The sequence below is a fragment of the Onychomys torridus genome, chromosome 6, assembly GCF_903995425.1.
Source record: "Onychomys torridus chromosome 6, mOncTor1.1, whole genome shotgun sequence".
Lineage (NCBI taxonomy): Eukaryota > Metazoa > Chordata > Mammalia > Rodentia > Cricetidae > Onychomys > Onychomys torridus.
This window is the reverse complement of record NC_050448.1, coordinates 66,041,732-66,061,402: the sequence shown is the minus strand read 5'-3', so window position 1 is coordinate 66,061,402 and position 19,671 is coordinate 66,041,732. Positions and strand designations below refer to the sequence as shown.

The 19,671-nt window shown below is 54.5% G+C and overlaps 2 protein-coding genes and 1 non-coding gene across 5 annotated transcripts; all 3 read left to right on the top strand.

Moving 5' to 3' along the window:
• Positions 1–484: 484 nt before the first annotated feature.
• On the top strand, positions 485–10,951 carry Fdps (farnesyl diphosphate synthase). Of its 2 annotated transcripts, none has more exons than XM_036190776.1 (10): positions 485–588; positions 1,631–1,793; positions 3,209–3,349; positions 8,028–8,108; positions 8,212–8,334; positions 8,563–8,651; positions 8,734–8,806; positions 9,321–9,398; positions 9,487–9,621; positions 10,697–10,951. In XM_036190776.1, the coding sequence occupies exons 2-10, from the start codon at positions 1,653–1,655 to the stop codon at positions 10,895–10,897; spliced, it is 1,062 nt and encodes a 353-aa protein (XP_036046669.1). In that variant the 5' UTR covers positions 485–588; positions 1,631–1,652; the 3' UTR covers positions 10,898–10,951. The 2 variants fall into 2 exon arrangements, with proteins under 2 accessions (XP_036046669.1, XP_036046668.1); XM_036190775.1 differs by lacking the exon at positions 485–588 and adding an exon at positions 622–1,544.
• On the top strand, positions 4,585–4,687 carry LOC118586514. Its single transcript, XR_004945382.1, has one exon. It is a non-coding gene; the product is annotated as a U6 spliceosomal RNA (small nuclear RNA).
• A 216-nt stretch (positions 10,952–11,167) lies between the features above and the next one.
• Rusc1 (RUN and SH3 domain containing 1) lies at positions 11,168–19,671 on the top strand. Of its 2 annotated transcripts, XM_036190760.1 has the most exons (11): positions 11,168–11,281; positions 11,908–13,336; positions 13,566–13,976; positions 14,747–14,845; positions 14,955–15,031; positions 15,128–15,302; positions 15,374–15,479; positions 15,638–15,684; positions 16,175–16,721; positions 17,152–17,274; positions 19,003–19,671. In XM_036190760.1, the coding sequence occupies exons 2-11, from the start codon at positions 11,992–11,994 to the stop codon at positions 19,169–19,171; spliced, it is 3,099 nt and encodes a 1,032-aa protein (XP_036046653.1). In that variant the 5' UTR covers positions 11,168–11,281; positions 11,908–11,991; the 3' UTR covers positions 19,172–19,671. The 2 variants fall into 2 exon arrangements, with proteins under 2 accessions (XP_036046653.1, XP_036046654.1); XM_036190761.1 differs by lacking the exon at positions 13,566–13,976 and having other exon boundaries at positions 11,171–11,281.

The following is a 19,671-nucleotide window of genomic DNA, read 5'->3' as shown; positions in this document are numbered from 1 at the left end:
GGGGGTTTTGAGAACCGGTACAATGGTCTTCAGAGTAGTCCACACTGGCTTCGATCTTGCAATCCCGTTGCCTGTCTTCTGAGAGCTGGAAAATGAACCGGCACACCCAGCTGGAGTCAGAGGTGTAAGAAATCAACCTGAGCTGGGAACAGGAAGCTGCAAGGCTGGTTATTCTGGGGTCTTACTAACAACGTGAACCAGAAACACTGGAAGAGTGACAGCCAGGAACCGCGTGGAAGAAGTCCCACACTATTGGTCTGGTCGTATGGTCGCCTAACACCACCCACCTCCTGGTGGGCTGATGGCTCGCGCGCCGCACTTTCATTGGTCAGCCGTCACAAGGCCTATGCTCACGCGAGGTCATTCAGCCAATCAGCGAACTCGGCTGTGGCCACTGCTGCACACGCCTGCGTCTTCCGCGGTCTGGTTCGCGGCATGCCGGGAGTTGTAGTCTTATATTTCGGATCTACCTACTGAGCTGAGGGACTGGGAACTACAAGCCCCAGAGTGCTGAACGCGCAGCGCTCTCGCTTTTAGGTGTTAGCCGCAAACATCTTGGACCCCGGGAGAACTCGCGTTAAGGAACAGGTGAGAGCTGTAGTCGTGGCTGGAGCGAGGCTTGCTGCTGCCTCCGATCTAGTGAAGCTCCGAGGCGCCGAAGGGCCAGGCTGTGTAGGAGTTCCCGGTTTGGGGTCGGTGGGCCGGGCCGAGCGGCTCTCTTGTGCTGTCGTCAATTTCTAGACTCTGCGCTGGGGTGTTCGAGTCCTCCGTGTGCGCGGCCGCGGGTTACTCCTGCGGAGCCCTCCCACGCCCACCTGTTGCTGGGAGACCGCAGCAGTTAGGACCGGGGCCTGTAGGGGGCTTGGACGGCCAGCCCCTGTGCTCCGGATCACTAGCCAGCAGCGCGCTCGCTTGCACTCCCCTTCTTGGCGTAGCTCAGAGCCTCTCCCTCCACCCGGACCCCTCGGTTCGAGTTCTGGCTCAGCTATCTACCTCTTGACCTGGAGTTTGGCTTCTCCATTGGTAGTGTGACTTCAGGACCTTCCATCCCCTAATTCTCCGCATCGCCTCCCCAACCTTGTGAATGCAGCCTCGGAAGTAGAAATCGTTCAGTTTTAGCCATTTCGGTTTAAGTGGCAATCTGTTGGCCCTTAGGCACCCCGACAGACAGACATTTTTATTTCCTGTGTGCTCTTTCTGTAATTCTGAATTCAAGCTGGAACAGGGTGGGGCGTTCTGATGCAGGAGGTGAAAAGCTTGGTTTGAGGGAGGTACCAGAGAGTTAACTGCTACCAAGCATCTGCCTTCGGTGCTTGCTCCTGCAGGGAGTGCTTGGTGTTCCCCACACCCCCATGCCCACCCACGATGCCCCTGTCCCGCTGGCTGAGATCTGCAGGGGTCTTCCTGCTGCCAGCCCCCTGCTGGGCACCCCGGGAGAGGTGGCTTGATTCCCTACAACGACCCTCCCTGGCATATGGGTGTCCAGTCCTGGGGGCCTGGCTCAGTGCCCGCTGGTGGTGCCAAGTGTGGACAGAGGAGCGTCGGTGAGTGTGGCCATTGTGGTGTGGGGCCTCGGGGAGGGAAGCGCTGGAGAAAACCTCTCATTTGTGCGTGGTTTTTTTTTTCTCAGAGCATTTTGCTCCTCTCTCACAATGAATGGGAACCAGAAATTGGATGCTCGTAACCAAGAAAGGCAGGATTTCATCCAGCACTTCTCCCAAATCGTCAAGGTGCTGACTGAGGATGAACTAGGCCACCCAGAGACGGGCGATGCCATTACCCGGCTCAAGGAGGTGAGGGATTCAGGATTGAAGAAGCCAGTAGAGGTGTGGACTTTGCATGGCTTTTGTTAAGAGTGGAGGTAACTGCTCTTACCTGAGTCTCTTCTGGAGTAGGTAGGACCCTGGTATAGCTCAGCCCACCTCCCTGACTTTCGGCTCTGCAGGTGTACCATCCAAATAGCTTTGCATGGGTACAGTAGAGCCTTGCACCTGGTGAAGTTTTGGTTTTGTGCCCTGAAATTTTAAGATAGGGCTTTAGTTTTTTTGGGGGGGGGTTTTTTGAGACAGGGTTTCTCTGTGTAGCTTTGCGCTTTTCCTGGAACTCTCGAACTCACAGAGATCCTCCTGCCTCTACCTCTCGAGTGCTTGCGCCTCCACCCCCGGCAAGTTTTATGAGATACTTAAGAGTCTGTTGCCCTGAGGCCTGAGGGAAATGATTGTATGTCACAAAGCCCTATTTTTAGGAGAGGAACTATTGCTGCCATCCTCGAGTTACCTGTTTCCCTCTATTCTCTTGTGCTATTTATTTATTTATTTTTAATTTTTCTATTTAAAAAAATAATTTATTTAACTTTATTTTATGTACATTGGTGTGAAGGTGTCAGATCCCCCAGAACTGGAGTTACAGACAGTTGTGAACTGCTATATGGATGCTGGGAATTGAACTCTGGACCTCTGGAAGAGCAGCCAGTGCTCTTAACCTCTGAGCCATCTCTCCAGTCCCGTATTTATTTTTTTAAAGGCAGTTTCATTATTTAGCCTACATGGCCTGCCTCAAACTCACAACCCCCCTGCCTGTGTGCAGTATCTATTACAGTGCCATGCCTAGAACTGGAATTCTTTTTATAAATGTTTCTGTCCCATCTCCAAGGAAAAACCTAGGAGGGGCGTTTTTTTGTTTCTACTGTGTGGTATTAAAGAGATGTCTCTTTAGTTAGATACTCTGCATGGTGGAAGGCACAGTGAGACACCCCGATGGGAGGACATGCCATTGGAGGGGTTAGAAATAGCTCTGAACCTTGCTATCCCTTCATGCCCTCCTTTGGCCAAATTTGGCCAGATGGAGAGGCCATTTTGTTTTTCTGTAGGCAAGGCTGGCTAGAACTCAAACTCATAAACCTACCTGCATCCGCCTTCTGAGTATTGAGAGTGTAGGAATTAGCCATCCCTCCCTACTAGGGACCATGTCTTCAATGCAGGCTGTGGAGGTACTCTAAGTCCTGGGCTTACAGGAAGACTTGAGTGTGCGTTATGGAGCGGGTACTCGGGTCCTGGAAATGGTGCCATATGCCATAGGACTTTGGAGAAGAAACAAAGAGAGGAGCAATTCAGGGTCTCTTCAAGGGGCAGCTGGGAAGAAGAGAGGGGGATGAGAGGAGCAATCTCTTCTGTGTAGCCCATGATGGCTTTCATCCTACCTGCCTCAGGTCCTAGAGTACAATGCTGTGGGAGGCAAGTACAATCGGGGTTTGACTGTACTCCAAGCGTTCCGGGAGCTGGTGGAGCCCAGGAAACAGGACGCCGAGAGTCTTCAGCGGGCCCTGACCGTGGGCTGGTGTGTAGAACTGGTAAGTGGGGTGGAGGGAGGCAAAGGCTCCCAGAGTTGGGGTTTCTTGAAAAGGATCATAAGCCGGTTTCTTGCTTGTGTTTATGTCTCTTACATGAAACAGTCATATTTAGACATAGTGAATCACTGCAGGCACAGAGAATTGCCATAAAATTTTCACTTAAAGCTTGCTAGGTGTGCTGGTGTATACCTTTAACCCCAGCAGAGGCAGGCAGATCTGAGTTCAAGGCCAGCCCGGTCTACAGAGTGAGGACAGCCAGGGCTTCACAGAAAAACCCTGTGTTGTGGAGGGGTGGATTTAAGGCTGGTGAGATGGCTTAGCTGGTAAGTGTGTGTTTGCTGTGTACAAGCAGAAGACCCATTTGGTTGGATCCCAGCCCCCACATGAAAAGCCAACTGTGGCTGTGAACACATAATCCCAGTGCCATGGCAGGCAGAGTCAGGAAGCTGGCTGGGGCTTCCAGGCTCAGTGAGAGAGAAATCTTGTTTCAAAGAAAAAGGGTGAAGTGATAGACAGGACACCTGACGTCTTCCTCTGGCTTGCATTCCCATGTGCTGAGGCACACATGCCCACACTAAATGCACACAAAAGTCAGGTATGATGGCACATACCTGTAATGCTGGAGCTGGGTGCAGAGACAGGCAGATCCCTAGAACTTACTGGTAAGCTAGCTGATCAGTGAGGTCTGAGCTCAGTGAAGGAGGGGTCATCTCAAAAAAAAAAAAAAAAAATAAGGTGGAGAATGTGGGAGACACCTGGTTGTCCATGTATGTGCATAGTACAAGCATCCACATAAACACATGCAACACAGATACACACACAAACCGGATTTCCAGGGCATAGAACAGTGGCAGAGTCAGCTAAGTTCCTACTGGGCAAGCATGAATAATTCCTCACTGGCCACATACAGCAGTGTACATCCATAATACTCTGCTGGGTCGTAGAGACACGCAAGTCCCTGGAGGTTGTTGGCTGGCTAGTTTGGCACAGTTTTAGTGATAGACCCTGTCTCAAAGAATGAGGTGGAGGGGCTGGAGTGATGGGTTAGTGGTTAAGAGCACTGGCTGCTCTTACAGAGAACCTGGGTTCAATTTTAGTACCTACACAGTATGGTGCCTTACAACTATCTGTAACTCCAGACCTAGGGGATCTGACACCCTCTGGTGGCTTTCTTCAGTACCATGCACGTGATAGACATGCGTGCAGACAAAACACCAATACGAACAAAATGGCGCTTGCTTCACGAGCACATAGACTAAAATTGGAACGATACAGAGAAGATTAGCATAGCCCCTGCGCAAGGATGACACGCAAACTCATGAAGTGTTCCCTACTTTTTCCTAACTTTGACATTTTTATCAAATGTGTGAAAAAGAAACATAAAGATTGTTATAAAAACAAAGATATATACATATATTTAAAAATGAGGATGATATACAATGTTGACCTCTGACCTCCACATGAATGCACATGTATGTATCCATTTGAACATACACACCATACACACACACATGCACAAACTTATACTATATACATACATACACATGCAAACACATAAGCATGTACATACCGTAAAACACATAAGCATGTACATACCGTAGAACACATGCACACATGTAACAACACACATGCACACTTACGAACATACACACTCTCTATTCACACAGTCCAGAGTTTTGATGTGTTCACTTATAAGAATGATTTGCTGGAGCCGAGTGAAGGCTGTTTCCTTGAGGTAGGATACTTACTACCATGGATGGCTAACTCTGATTTGCTTAGGTTCCACATCTTTTTGTCTTATGTGGTCAGCTTTCCTGGCTGTGGAATGTCTATGGCTTGTTTTTGTTTTCTTTTATCCAGGTGGGTAGGGGGTTCAGAGTTGGTGATGAAGCCCAGTGTCTGTGTTGACCACACTCATCCCCGAACTGCATCCCTGGCCCATTGTTTTTTTGTGACAGGGTCTCCCTGTGTAGCTCATGCTAGCCTCATACTCAAGACACTCTGCTTTAGCCCTCCATATATTGGGATTACAGGTGTGTGCTCTCGTGCTCGGCTCACACTTTTATTGAACTGGTTGATTAAATAGACCAGTTTGTGGAGTTTGAATGATGTATTGATAGACTCCTGGGTTTTTATTTGTTTGTTTGGTTTTTTGAGACAAGGTTTCTCTGTGAAGCTGGCTGTCCTGGAACTCACTCTGTAGACCAGGCCTCCAACTCAGAGATCCTCTTGCCTCTGCCTCCCAAGTGCTGGGACTAAAGGTGTGTGCCACAACCATCTCCCAGCCTCCACCACTCCGGGCATAGTGATAACCTTCTTCTGAAAATAATGGGAATGGCAGGGTGGCTGAAGACCTGAGTCTGATCCCTGGAAGCCATGAAAGAAGACAGTAAGCGACTCCCAAGTGTCCTTTGACCGCACTGCATGCTGTGCTGTGTACCTCTGACTCTGGCACGTCCCCTGCCCCTCCCGGTGAATGAAGGGTTGATGAGATGATTCAGTGTGTAAGTCACTTACTGAATAAGCTAGCCAAGTGAGCGCCATCCCCAGAACCTCTGTATGGGTGGAAAGAGAAAACCAGCCCTTGACATTCTCCTCTGACATCTGCATGTGTGTTGTGGGGTACACGCACCCCCCACAATAATAATAGAAAAAAGTTTGTAAAAAAAGCAAGTGAAGAAAAAAAATATATATCATTTTGGGATGGGGAGGGCAGATTAAAAAAAAGTAGTAAAACCCTTTCCTGCCATGTGTGAGTCCTGGCTTTCACCCTCAGCATTTTTAACCCAACACAGCGAAACCAAATAATCCAATAACAAAAATGTGCTATGTCTTGAAAAGATGCTTAACAAATACATATTCTGTAAGAAGTGGCTGTTATTGCACACTCGTGTGAGTTCAGTATTGAGGAGGTTAGTTGAGATCTTGAGGTAGAGGCCACCCTGGCATGCATAATGAGGCTCTATCTCAAGGAAACAAAACCAAAAGCATCATGGGTGTTGTGTGTTCTGCTCTTCCATATCCTTAACAGAGAGCTCTTGGGAAGCCCCACTCTGAGGTCAGTGCTAGGCTTGGGGACATCTAGAGGGTCCGACCGCACATCCTGTACTTGAAATGAGCCCTTTGCAGACACTGAGGAGGGCCTAACGGCTGAGGAAACCGCACTTGGAGTGCTGACTCATAGCATGAAGTCCTGGGTTTGGTCCCCAGCCGAGCAGAAAACCAGGCGAGGTGGCAGACACGTGATCTTAGCATCTGGGAAGTGGAGGTAAAGGCAGAAGGTCAAGGTCCTTCTTGGCCACGTGAGGGGTGTGACTGTCTAAAGAAGAGTCATTGTGTAGCCCTAGTCCACCACCAAGGTGGTGCTCTTGGGGTGTTCCTAGAAGTGTGACTCCCTTGGGCCTCAGGAGGGACCCTTCGCACCCTGCCTGACACTCGTCCCTAGCCTCTCCTCTCAGAAGAGGCTGGATGTGAAAGCTGTGGGGCTGTTGGAGGATGCCTTACCCGGGGTCAGAGAGCTGCTTCCAGTAGATTTTCTAAAAACTTTAATTGCAATTCTATTTTTTATGATTGTATGTGTACCAGGTGTGTGTACCACAGAGGCCAGGAGGGGGCGTTGGGTCTCCAGGAACTGGAGTTACAGATGGTTGTGAGCTGTGGTGTGGTGCTGGGAATCTGAACTGCAGGAGCAACCACTGAGCCTCACCCACTGAGCCTCACCCACTGAGCCTCACCCACTGAGCCTCACCCACTGAGCCTCACCCACTGAGCCTCACCCACTGAGCCTCAACCACTGAGCCTCAACCACTGAGCCTCAACCACTGAGCCTCAACCACTGAGCCTCAACCACTGAGCCTCACCCACTGAGCCTCACCCACTGAGCCATCTCTCGAGCCATTTATTATTTTTTATAAAAATCCCTGTCTTAGATTTCTATTGACGTGATAAGCACCATGATCAAAAGCAGCTTAGGGAGGAGAGATTTTATTTCATTAAACTTTCAGATAACAGTCCAGCACTGAGAGAAGTCAGGACCAGCAGTGACACCGTGAAGGAATACTGCTTGTTCTCCATGGCTTGCTTAGCCTGCCCATCCTCCCTCCCTCCCCCCCCCCCCCCCCCCACACAGATAGGCTTTTTCTGTGTGGCCCTGGCTGTCCTGGAACTCCCTCTGTAGACCGGGCTGGCCTCGAACTCACAGAGATCTGCCTGCCTCTATGTCCTGAGTGCCAGGATTAAGGCGTGGGCCGCCACCATGCCTGCTCTCATACACCCCAGGACCACCTTGCCCAGGGGTGGCACCACCCACAGTGAAATGGCCTGTCTTCCCCACAGGGCAGTCTGAGGACAGTCTTCAGGTGAGGTCCCCTCTTCCCAAATGACTAGCTTGTGTCAGGTTGGCCTAAAACTGGCCCACACAGTCACTCACTGGAAGGAAAATCCATTGCCGTTTTTGCACTACATGAAGGTGATTCATATTCTTCCTGCTACCAGGGGTGTCCTAGAGCAGGGTAGACATGCAGAGTTCTGTTGTAATGCATTAGCATGTGGGCTCTGAGAGGAACTCCTCAGGGTCCCCACAGCAACCTTCCCACCCAGTGCACAGCGGCGGCCAGAGCAGCAGTGCACTTGGAGAAGGCCCGGGAGCCCGGGGGTCTCACCACACCCTCCCTCCTAGCTCCAGGCGTTTTTCCTTGTGTCAGATGACATCATGGATTCTTCCCTCACTCGCCGCGGACAGATCTGCTGGTATCAGAAGGTAACGGAGCAGTGACATGGCGGGTAGGCCACAGGGAGGTGGGTGGGGTATCTGCTGTGATGGCTGAACCTGGCTAGAGGTGACTTGTCACTGTTCCTCACAGCCAGGCATAGGCTTGGATGCCATCAACGACGCTCTGCTCCTGGAAGCCTGCATCTACCGCCTGCTGAAGTCCTACTGCAGAGAGCAGCCCTACTACCTCAACCTGCTGGAGCTCTTTCTGCAGGTGTACTGCCGGAGCCCACAGCCCTCCCCTGAGCCCTGCCTCTGGGGCGCGAGCTCATCTGCTCTGCTGGGGTTGCCTGGAAGGGTGGACGTGGGCCTGGAGGTCTGCTCTCTTCTGCTGCTGACTGCTTAGTTGTCAGCTGCTTGGCATGTGAGGCCCGGGATGCCAACGTTCCCCACTTGGGGAGGAAGCCTGGCTTAGAGACCGTCTGTTTCCCTTCCTTTATAGAGTTCCTATCGGACGGAGATCGGGCAGACTCTTGACCTCATCACAGCCCCCCAGGGCCATGTGGATCTTGGTAGATACACTGAAAAGAGGTGAGGGCCAGTGGCAGCCATGTCTGCATGGTGAGGGACTCAGGATGGGCCTTGTCCTTACGAATGCATCTTCCCAACTCAGGTACAAATCTATTGTCAAGTACAAGACAGCGTTCTATTCTTTCTACCTGCCCATCGCGGCTGCCATGTACATGGTGAGTCAGTGTGGCCCTCACTGTTGTCTCGTGGGCTTTGGGACAGGAAGGCACAGAGTGGATGACTTGGACAGTCCTATACATTCATTTATGACTGTTTGGCCTCAAGTAAGCCACTCAACCCTCTGATGGGGGCTGAGATAGGACCAGAACATGAGCAGCGGTGAGGCCCGTAGATCTGCATCTCATGGAGGAGCAGAGGGAAATTGGAGCAAGAGACTAGGCTCGGGGTAGTTGGGTTCGCGGTCCGTCCTGACCTTGCTCTTAAGTTTTCTTCTCATCTTGTAAGGAGTTGGAGATGGCCAAAAAGATTGAAAGGGGAACTGTAATGGCTTGTAACTCTAAGGGTGGATGGAGTGAGGGCCCTCAATGGATTCATCTGTTAGGAGTCCGGGGAAGTCCTAACTGATGAGGAGGACTAGAGGCTGGACTGTAGGAAGCAAAGCCCAGGGGAAGCATTAGGAGGGAGGGCAAGGTGCCTGTAGGTCCTGCTGCCTCACCTGGTTCCCTGCAGGCAGGCATTGATGGGGAGAAGGAACATGCCAGTGCCCTGAAGATCCTGTTGGAGATGGGCGAGTTCTTTCAGATCCAGGTAGGAAGGTCTGCCAGCCCCAGAGCCTGAGTTTCCTCTCCTGCCCGGAGGCCTCTTCACCTCTCCTTTTCTGCCTGCCGCTGCCCAGGATGACTACCTCGATCTCTATGGTGACCCCAGTGTGACTGGGAAGATCGGCACTGACATCCAGGACAACAAATGCAGCTGGCTGGTGGTCCAGTGTCTGCAGCGAGCCAGCCCGCAACAGCGCCAGATCCTAGAGGTGCCCAAGAGCGGCTGGAGGGGTCGGGTCCCTTTGCTAGGGCCTCAGCTGTGATTGAGCTGTCCAGGAGACATGCGGTGGCCTCAGTGCAGTCTGGTGTATATGTGCTGAAGGCTGCTAGTAGGCAGAGCCAGGGAAGATTCTAGACGTTCTCGCCAGACAGTTGCAGCACCTGTTAACTCCCCAGTCCCAAGGCTGAGGACCCATAGAATGGAGTGTAATCCTGGGCCAGCTCCTCAACACTGGGGAGGACCCATAGAATGGAGTGTAATCCTGGGCCAGCACCTCAACACTGGGGAGGACCCATTGAATGGAGTATAATCCTGGGCCAGCACCTCAACACTGGGGAGGACCCATAGAATGGAGTGTAATCCTGGGCCAGCTCCTCAACACTGGGGAGGACCCATAGAATGGAGTGTAATCCTGGGCCAGCACCTCAACACTGGGGAGGACCCATAGAATGGAGTATAATCCTGGGCCAGCACCTCAACACTGGGGAGGACCCATAGAATGGAGTATAATCCTGGGCCAGCACCTCAACACTGGGGAGGACCCATAGAATGGAGTGTAATCCTGGGCCAGCACCTCAACACTGGGGAGGACCCATAGAATGGAGTGTAATCCTGGGCCAGCACCTCAACACTGGGGAGGACCCATAGAATGGAGTATAATCCTGGGCCAGCACCTCAACACTGGGGTGTGGGAGGCAATGCTTGATTGATATCGTGGATCCCCAGAGAAAGGTTTGAGGCAGGAGAGCTACAAGTGGCAGTCACTCTGAGGCAGAGCTGAGTGGTGGTGGCGCACGCCTTTAATCCCTTCACTTGGGAGGCAGAGCCAGGAGGATCTCTGTGAGTTTGAGGCTAGCCTGGGCTACAGAGTGAATTCTTGGAAAGGCTCCAAAGCTACACAGAGAAACCCTGTCTCAACCCCCCCCCCCCCAAAAAAAAAAGTCTGAGGCGGTCCTGTCTAAAACAACAAAATGGTGTGAATGGCTTTTCGAAGTTCTGGGATGTATGAATGAATTGTGAGTTCCTTTGAACTTAGCCGAGTAAAGCTGTTTTCCTGCTTCCAGGAGAATTATGGGCAGAAGGACCCAGAGAAGGTAGCACGGGTGAAAGCCCTGTATGAAGAGCTGGATCTGCAAGCCGTGTTCTTCAAGTACGAGGAAGACAGTTACAGCCGCCTCAAGAGCCTCATAGAACAGTACTCTGCGCCCCTGCCCCCAGCCATCTTCTTGGAACTAGCAGAAAAGATCTACAAGCGGAGAAAGTGACCTCGAGATTGCAGAGGCTTGAAGGGAGGGACCTCAATAAATTATTGTACAACATCCAGTGGTTTTATGCTTGTGCCAAGCAGGAGTCCGGCTTTGTTGTCTAGAATGGAGGGGTGGGCGGTGGCAGCTTGGAAGCCAGGTTGGCATCAGCGTTCACTGATCCCAAAGCTGCAGCATTCTAGGTGGGTGATGCAGGCATCGCGTCAAACTGTGGCGTGGGGATTGGGGGAGGGCCTGAGCTATGCCACGCCCATGCACGAAGGGGTGCGGCTGCGCAGCACAGCCACAGTGGGTTTTGCCGGCGCCCCTCCCCTCGGCTCTGTTCCTCGCTGGGCGGGGATGCAGAGGAGCCCAAGGCCGGGTCTATTGCAGGAGGAACCTCGGGTGAGGAGGGCTCGGTCTATGGGTGTGGATGGATGGACAAACGGATGGATGGGGACATGGGAGGGGAAGGGTGGTGGCTGGAAGATGGAGACAACACAGAGCGAATGGACAAACCTTGTCGCGAGCTGGTGAGGGCACACAGGCTGCAGGCTTGAGCTGGACCGGGGCAGATGCAGACTGATAAGCTGAATGCTTTCTCCTCCCCAGCCCGGACCCCTCTCCTGCATTAACCAAATCCTTCGCCTTGTTCCCCACCATTCACCTGACTAGAGCATCCGGGCGGGGTCTCCTTCCTGCGGGGGAGGGGGTACACTGGAGGGCAGAGCTTGATTGAAAGGATTGGGGTCTATTCCGGGCCCTACTCTTTTTCAAGCTCCGGACCCCCACGAAGATCAGCGCGCAACCGCGTTCTCTGACCCTCCTTTCTCAGTTCCCTGGAGGGTATGTTCGACTCCACCAGCAAATGCTGCAGTGGAAACTAATGGACTGTTCCTGGTGATTTGAATCTCATTTAAATATCTCCCAAGGCAGCTAGATTCTTCCCAGGTCCGCTCTAGTCCTCAGTGACCTCCGGTGCCCTTACCCGCAATCTCGGTATCTGGGTTTCAACCGCCCTTGTCTTCTAGGTCTGCATCTGAATTGCCAGGTAGGTGAATGTGAGAGGCTGGATCCTCTTGGTTCTCTGGAAGCCATCCTTCGTCCTCAACACCATGCTGTCCCCTCAGCGGGCTCTACTCTGCAACCTCAATCACATCCACCTCCAGCATGTCTCTCTGGGCCTGCACTTGTCCCGCCGTCCTGAACTACGGGAGGGGCCTCTGAGCACACCCCCGCCCCCAGGAGACACAGGGGGCAAAGAAAGCAGGGGGCCCTGCAGCGGGACTCTGGTGGACGCCAACTCCAACAGTCCAGCTGTGCCCTGCCGATGCTGCCAGGAGCACGGGCCCAGCATAGAAAACCAGCAGGACCCTTCCCAGGAGGAGGAAGAAGCCGCCTCGCCTTCAGATCCGGGATGCTCCTCCTCTCTCAGCTCCTGCTCAGATCTTAGCCCTGACGAGTCCCCTGTGTCAGTCTACTCTCGCGACCTGCCTGGCAAAGAGGATGCCCACCCTCAGTCCAGCATCTTCCCCTTGGAGCTGGGCTCTCCTCGGGCTTCAGCGGGCCCTGGCACCTGCTCTCCAGACAGCTTCTGCTGCTCTCCGGATTCTTGCTCCGGAGTATCTTCCCCACCTGGACCTGGTCTGGACTCCAACTGCAACGCCCTGACCACCTGTCAGGACCTACCTTCCCCAGGCTTGGAGGAAGAGGAAGACAGTGGGGAACAGGATCTTGCTACCTCTGAGCTCTCAGAGACCGAAGATGGGAGGATCGACTCAGGGAAAGCAGAGCCCAGTTGGAAAATTAACCCCATTTGGAAAATTGACACAGACAAAACTGGAGCTGGATGGAAAACCACCGAGAACAGTGACTCTGGTTGGAAAATCGATGAAAATACAAACTCGAGCTTGAAAACAGAGTCTGGGAAATTGGCTTCTTGTTTGAACACCAATTCTGGTTCGCAAATAGATGCAGGGAAAATTGATGGGGGATGGAGAGGTGACGTCAGCCAGGAGCCGGTGCCCCATCGGACAATCACGTCCTTCCATGAGCTGGCCCAGAAGCGAAAGCGGGGTCCAGGGCTGCCCCCTGTGCCGCAGGCCAAGAAAGATCGCAGCGACTGGCTCATAGTCTTCTCGCCTGACACCGAGCTCCCGCCGACCGGGTCCCTGGGAGGTTCTTTGGCACCTCCCCGAGAAGTCACCACCTTCAAGGAACTCCGGTCGCGAAGCCGAGCCCAGCCGCCGCCAGTCCCGCCCAGGGACCCTCCGGCTGGGTGGGCTCTGGTCCCGCCTCGCCCGCCTCCCCCTCCCGTCCCTCCGCGGAGGAAGAAGAATCGCCTGGGGCTGCAGCCCATCGCCGAGGGGCTGCCGGAGGAGGCCAGGGCCGGCAGCCCCGCGGTGGGTGAGGAGGCCCCCGCAGCTCCGGAGCCCGAGGAGCCGCGCGCGCACGCCGTGGGTAAGAAGCGCAGAGCCGGAGGAGGGCGGGTCCTGAGCCCGCCCTCATCCCCTCCTTCTGCGGTGTCCTCCCTGCCCCGAGGCCAGGGCGCGCTGGGGAAAGGGAAACCGGGTGGGTCTTGGAGCGAAGGGACTAACTCTTTGCCCCTCTTTCTCCCGCCCCTCCTTGCCTGGCTGTCGGCCCCGCTACCCTCCCCCTCTGCACCTGGCCCCGCCAATCCCGCCTGCAGCCGGTCCCCCGCTGTTCCCTCGGCCCCCGGTTTTCCGGTTCTCGGCCGACGGGCGCCCCCTGTTGGAGGGTGGGGGCGCGGGTGCACCCGGGTCCCTGCTCTTGACGCCTTTCACCGGGTGGTCCAATTCCCGGTGGCAGCTGCTGGGGGCAGCGAGTCCCCCGGAGGAGCGTCTGCTGCCTGTGCGCCTGTCCCCAGTGGGAGCCTATTCTCCTCCCACGCGGGGGGCCTTGCCTTGCCTGGCCAGCCCCGAGCTGGCCCTGCTGCTGTCCCCGCTCTTCCCCAGAAGTAGCACCTTCCCTGCCGCGGCGCCCCCACCCCGCCAGGTTCCCGCCCCCCCGCTGCCAACACCGCCGCGTCCTCCGACCGCCCCTCGCTGGACCAGAAGGCCACCGCCTCCGCCCAGGCAACGTAAGACGGACCTGGGCCAGCCCCGCGGGCCGCGCCTCGGCCCGCCGCCCCTCCTGCCCTGGGCCAGCCTGCGTCTTAGCCTTTTTCTAGGGTGCCTGGCTAGATCTCGCCCTTGGAGTCGGGCAGATTCCCAGCGGGTTCGCTAGTTCCGGGGAGGCTGGCCTTGCTCCACGTTCTGGGGGGTGAGGAGCGTGACTGCCCTCCTCGCTGAGCGCCGGCTCCACCCGGTCTCCAGCCCAGCTTAAGGGGTCCATTGTTAGGGACCTGGGGTCACACCCTTTGTGGAATTCCTCCACTAGGGGAAGTTCTCGGAGGCGGTGGTTCCGACCCACTGTCCCCTCCCGGGAGGTTCTAGCCACACCTCCGCCATGAATCCCGCCCCCATGTAGGGTGGCGCTGGAGCCTTGCACTAACGAGGTGCAAGGTGACTACGTGGGTTCCCCAAGACTCTCCACCCTTTCCCGTCTGTCTTTCCATTGGTCGAGGCTCCCACGTGCTCAGTGGGTGCAGCCCTCAAGTTCCTCACCCAGTCCTCTCCCTACTTAAAGGCCCAGCTGGTCGGTGTGGCTCCCCGACTTTCCGGAGAGGAAGGGCAATGGGAACCGAGGTGGGGGTGGCGAGGGCTGGGGTTTACTTAAGACTACACACTCCTCTCTCCGCCTCAAGTGGCTGCGTTCTTTCTCCCACGACTCCCAAGCCACGTTACCACGGCAGTCCTCCTTGTAACCCTTGGTAAGAAAGCGTCACCGCGTTCTTCTTCCCTCACATAGTGCGTAGTTCCTGGTCGTTTGCCGGTGTCCCCGGGGCCCAGCGGCTGTGGATGGCAGAAGCCCAGAGTGGGACTGGCCAGCTGCAGGAGCAAAAGAAAGGTAGTTCGCCCTTCCTGCCTCTGATCATCAGCCTTGGTCTTCAGCTGCCCGCCCTGCTCCCCCCACTCCCCAGACCAGGGGCTTTGACGCGTCTTCCATCTCCACCCAGGTCTCCTGATAGCTGTTAGTGCTTCAGTGGACAAAATCATCTCGCATTTTGGGGCTGCTCGGAACTTGGTTCAGAAGGTGAGTTTATTTTGAGAGAGGTCAAAGGGCGCCCGGACACTTGGCAGGCAGTGGCTAGCCATGCTTCTGGACCCGCTCGCTTTGCGCTGTCCCCAGGCCCAGTTGGGGGATAGTCGGCTGAGCCCGGATGTGGGGCATCTGGTGCTGACCACCCTCTGCCCGGCCCTCCATGCTCTGGTGGCCGATGGACTGAAGCCGTTCCGGAAGGACCTCATCACTGGGCAGCGCAGGAGCAGCCCTTGGAGCGTGGTGGAGGCATCTGTGAAGCCAGGTGAGCTGTGAGGGAGTGGGATCCGATGGCAATGGGGCCTGGACCTGGCTGACGCCAGCCCCTGTTCTCAGGTTCCTGCACACATTCGATGGGATCCCTGTACAGCCAGGTCAGCCGACTGGCCCCGCTGAGTAGCAGCCGCAGCCGCTTCCACGCTTTCATCTTGGGTCTCCTCAAGTGAGTGGACTTTTCCCCACTGCTCTTTGGCCTTGGAACCACCAGCACACCAAGGATAGGACACAGTAGTGGGTGCCCCATGTTTTCCTCTCCTCTCGGGTGTCATCCCTCACTCCCCATGTTTTCCCTAAATTTACCACCTCTCCTTTTCCCTCCAGCACCAAACAGTTGGAACTGTGGTTTTCCAGCCTTCAGGAGGATGCAGGTCAGAAGCCCAGATGGGAGGGCGTGGTGTGTGTTGGGTTAGGAGAGGACAGCCTCTTCCCTGCTGGTTCGGAGGCTTAAAGCTCTGGGAAGAGCGTGGGAGGAGGAGAGCCCAGGTGATCTGGCCCTTCACTGTTCCCACTCGAGGACATCGTGGCTTCCTTGCCTCGCTCGCCCCTTGCCCTTCTTGGCCCTCACTAGCTTTCATTTCTTCTGTGGGTCCCTTCCTCTGTGAGGTCCCATCTCTACCCGGAAAGGGAGGTCCTCACCTCTGTGTGTGTTTCCAGGCCCTTGGTCTCTTCCCGTTCTAACCTATAACGTCTCTCCACTGACAGCCCTAGCTGGGCACGTCTCCATCCGGAGGCAATGGTTCCACCTGGGCAGAGGGCTGGGCCCCTGGGCCCCACACAGAGTGGGGTCTGGGAGATGCTTGCTCCTCTGGGATCGGTGCAGGATGTCGTCTGGGGCTGACGCGGGCTGCTCTTCCCCAGCTCTGCTGTCCCTCTACCTGCCCACTGGATTCTTCTCCCTGGCGTGTGGCAGCTGCCCATCCCTGTCCACAGAGCTGCTGCTTCTGCTGCAGCCGCTGTCTGTGCTCACCTTCCACCTGGACTTGCTTTTCGAGCACCACCACCACCTGCCCGTGGGCCTGCAGCAGGCTCCTGCCCCTTCGGGCCCCCCTCCTGCCCTCCAGCAGACTGTGCAGGCCGTGCTGCAGTGGGGGGGCCGCTTGGCTCAGAGTCTCCGAGGGACTTCAGGAGAGGCCACTACAGACCCAGCGGCCCCCTCAGCCCGCCCTCCCCCAGGCAGCTGGTGGGATCAGCTGACCCAGGCTTCTCGGGTCTACGCCTCTGGCGGCACTGAGGGCTTCCCTCTTCTCCGGTGGGGACCCAGGCGCCATGGAACTGCAGCTGAGGGCGCACAGGAGGCACCGCCACCCACAGAACAAACCACACCTGGCAGAAGTGTGTGGTTGGGGCGGCTCTTTGGTGTGCCTGGGGGCCTCTCAGAAACTGAGAATGGAGCCTGCAAGTCCAGGTATGGGTGCACACCATCCCTTCTCTGACCTTCTGGTTCCTTCAGAGTTCACCGTGGCTAGGTGTTTATGACTCTTTAGAGAATAGGTTCTTATAGATATGGGCTCTAATGGTCACATGCATAAGTGGTTACATTTTAGTGGCTACATAAAGTTCCTAATTTCACTTCCTCATCCTTAGAGCTGAAAATATTTATCTGGCCCTTGAGAAAAGAAAAATCCCTGACCCATTCTAGAGCTTGACCCAGCAGGTGACTCTCAGTGATGTCTAGTGACTTTAGCTAGTTCCTGTGTAGACCCTGATGGATCCATAGGTCTGACAGCGCCCTCCCTGCCCTCAGCTCTGACCAGGTCCCAAACTGCCAGTTGAGGGGATTCTTGGATTCTTTTCCCCCCGGGGTATGGCTTCAGTGACCAAATCCTTTCCTCTAGGAGACCATCTAGCTGGTTGCCCCCAACAGTGAGTGTGTTGGCTCTGGTGAAGCGGGGGACATCTCCTGAGACCCCTCCCGAGGAACTTGCAGACTCCCCAGCCAGCAGGGTGCAGACTGACAGGTAAGGGCTGCATCCGTGTGTTGTCGCCACAGAGTGGGCAGGAGGTAGTGTAAAAGTCCGTTTGCACTGTTTCTTCCCTGCTCTCTACTGCTGGGGCACTAATTTCTTTGAGCCTTCAGCTTCTATGTCTGGAAAAAGATGCTGGGCGTGCCATGGTGGCTGACACAGTGGAATCCTGAGTTCCAGGTCAATAGCTGCATGAACGTGCACAGGCAGAACACCCATACACGTAAAAAGTAGCCAAATGAAAGCTGAAGTTTGATTGAGACAGCGTCTCGTTATGTGGCCCGGGCTGGCCTTGAACTCATAGAGATCCACCTGCACGGTTAAAGAAGGGTATGCACAGTCATTACTTGCGCCCCCCTCCCCCATGTTTTCTCTGTATAACTGCCTTGGCTGTCCTGGAACTTACTTTGTAGACCAGGCTGGTGTAGGACTCACAGATCTGCCTGCCTTAGCCTCCATGCTGGGATTAAAGGTTAAAGGTGTGTGCCACCACACCTGGCAGCTTTTTTTTTTTTTTTTTTAAACAAGGTGTGTTTATGTAGCCTAAACTGGCCTTGAACTCAGCCTCTCAAGTGCTGGGATTAATAGTGTATAGCACCATGTATGTCCTGAACCACTGCGCCTGGCTCAGACTTCTACTTTGAGGCCATTTCTTTGGGTATTTTCAGTCCACTGAATTAGGCTTTTTAAATTTAATATTGATTTACCTCTTTTGGAGACAGGGTCTTACTATGGAGCTTTGGTTGCCAGAATGCAGAGAGACCTGAATGCTGGCATTAGTGGCATGTGCCACCATGTCTGGCCTAAATTAAGCTTTTTGATTTCTCATCTATTCAGTGTATTCTAGGTGCTCCTTTGGGCCAGGCATTATGCCAAGGAGAGAACAAAACGGACCCCATTTTGTTGGTATCTGATTTTCAAGGAGCGTATAGTCCAGTGGAGAAACGTGTGGCTAGGAGATTTGACGAGCTCAGGCAGGTTTGGGCTGGCAGGGCTGTAGATGTGACTAGAGGTGGAAAGGTGGATGGAACCCTCTGGGACACTGTCCCCAGGCTTGGGGCTCAAAGGGGTCTCTAATGTTCTGGCATGTGTCAGGTAGGAAAAATGGGAGACAAAGGTAAGGAGCTCAAGTGTGGTAAGTGAAGAACTGTGGGGCATGATGATGGCTCAGCCACAGAACCAGATGTCATTCTGAGGCAGTGGGGAGCCTCAGAGGGGCTGAAGCCTGGCAACGGTAGACCGACATGTGGAGAGGGGACCTAGAGAAGCTCTGGAGATAAATGATTCCATGTAGCACCCCAGAAAGGGCAGATGTCCAAATCGGGGTGATGGCTGTGCAGCTGAAGGGGAAGTGCATGGAGACAAGCCAAAAGTGAACCTTGGTAGTGGACTGACTGCCGGATTGCCAAGAACAGCCAAGGGGAGCCCTGCTCCCCACCCCTGTCCCCATCGGGAGGGCCTGGAGTGTTAGGCAGGCCATGTTATTTGCATATGTCTATTTTCAAACATCAGAGGGAAGTGTAGTTTCAAGTAAGCATTTCAAGAGTGTGTTGGGGTTCAGGGAGGCCACGGCCCCAGAGAGACATGTCAGTGAGTGACCCCAAGTCTCTTCTGAAATCAGTGAGTGTTGGCTGACCCAACAGCGGCAATATGCCATAGGACAGTATGACCTGGGAAGAGCTGGGCGTCTCCTCCCTCATCCTTCTCTGTGACTTCCCCCAGGGCAGTCCGGGCTCTCTGTGACCACACTGCCGCAGGACCTGACCAGTTGAGCTTCCGGCGTGGGGAAGTGCTGCACGTCCTTGCCACAGTGGGTGAAGACTGGCTGCGCTGTGGGCGTGATGGTGTGGAGGGGCTGGTGCCCGTGGGCTACACCTCCCTCGTTCTCTAGCTCCGGGCCTCTCTCCTTCTCCCAGGAATGGAATAGCTCATAAATGCTGTTCATGTGAACTAAAGCATTTTTCCTTCTGAAAACACACCTTTCTTCCCAAATGCATTGCTGTGGACAGCTGAAATAAACTTCCCTCTTCCCTCAACACCCACCAGTAAGGTGACATCTGCTCTTGCAAACACGTAGAAAGGACTTCTGTCTACAGGACTCCTTTCTCTTTCTTCATCTGCACAAGAGAACATCACCCTTCCTATCTGCAAATTCCCATCGATCCCTCCTCAACCTTCACAGTGGTCTGTGCTAGTATAGTACACGCCTCTGCCCCCAAGCCCACAGGGCTGTGGTCTCCGTCTGTCCTTAGCCCTCATTGCCTGTGTTTAAGATGTACTCCTGCTGTGCTAAGTGCTAGATGGAATCCTGGACACCCCTGGTGGGTGGGCCTCTGGCATTCATCTGCCTCTTTCCTTCCTTATTCCAATAAAATGTGGGAGTTGAACCGA

What these genes read in the sequence shown, in the direction of transcription:
- Fdps (XM_036190775.1), top strand. Translation starts at nt 1,366, where the DNA reads ATGCCCCTGTCCCGCTGGCTGAGATCTGCAGGGGTCTTCCTGCTGCCA. An exon ending in TCGCGGCTGCCATGTACATG is followed by an intron (nt 8,807 to 9,320) that starts GTGAGTCAGTGT and finishes GGTTCCCTGCAG; the next exon opens with GCAGGCATTGATGGGGAGAA. An exon ending in GCGAGTTCTTTCAGATCCAG is followed by an intron (nt 9,399 to 9,486) that starts GTAGGAAGGTCT and finishes GCCGCTGCCCAG; the next exon opens with GATGACTACCTCGATCTCTA.
- Rusc1 (XM_036190760.1), top strand. Translation starts at nt 11,992, where the DNA reads ATGCTGTCCCCTCAGCGGGCTCTACTCTGCAACCTCAATCACATCCAC. An exon ending in GCTGCAGGAGCAAAAGAAAG is followed by an intron (nt 14,846 to 14,954) that starts GTAGTTCGCCCT and finishes ATCTCCACCCAG; the next exon opens with GTCTCCTGATAGCTGTTAGT. An exon ending in TTCATCTTGGGTCTCCTCAA is followed by an intron (nt 15,480 to 15,637) that starts GTGAGTGGACTT and finishes TTTTCCCTCCAG; the next exon opens with CACCAAACAGTTGGAACTGT.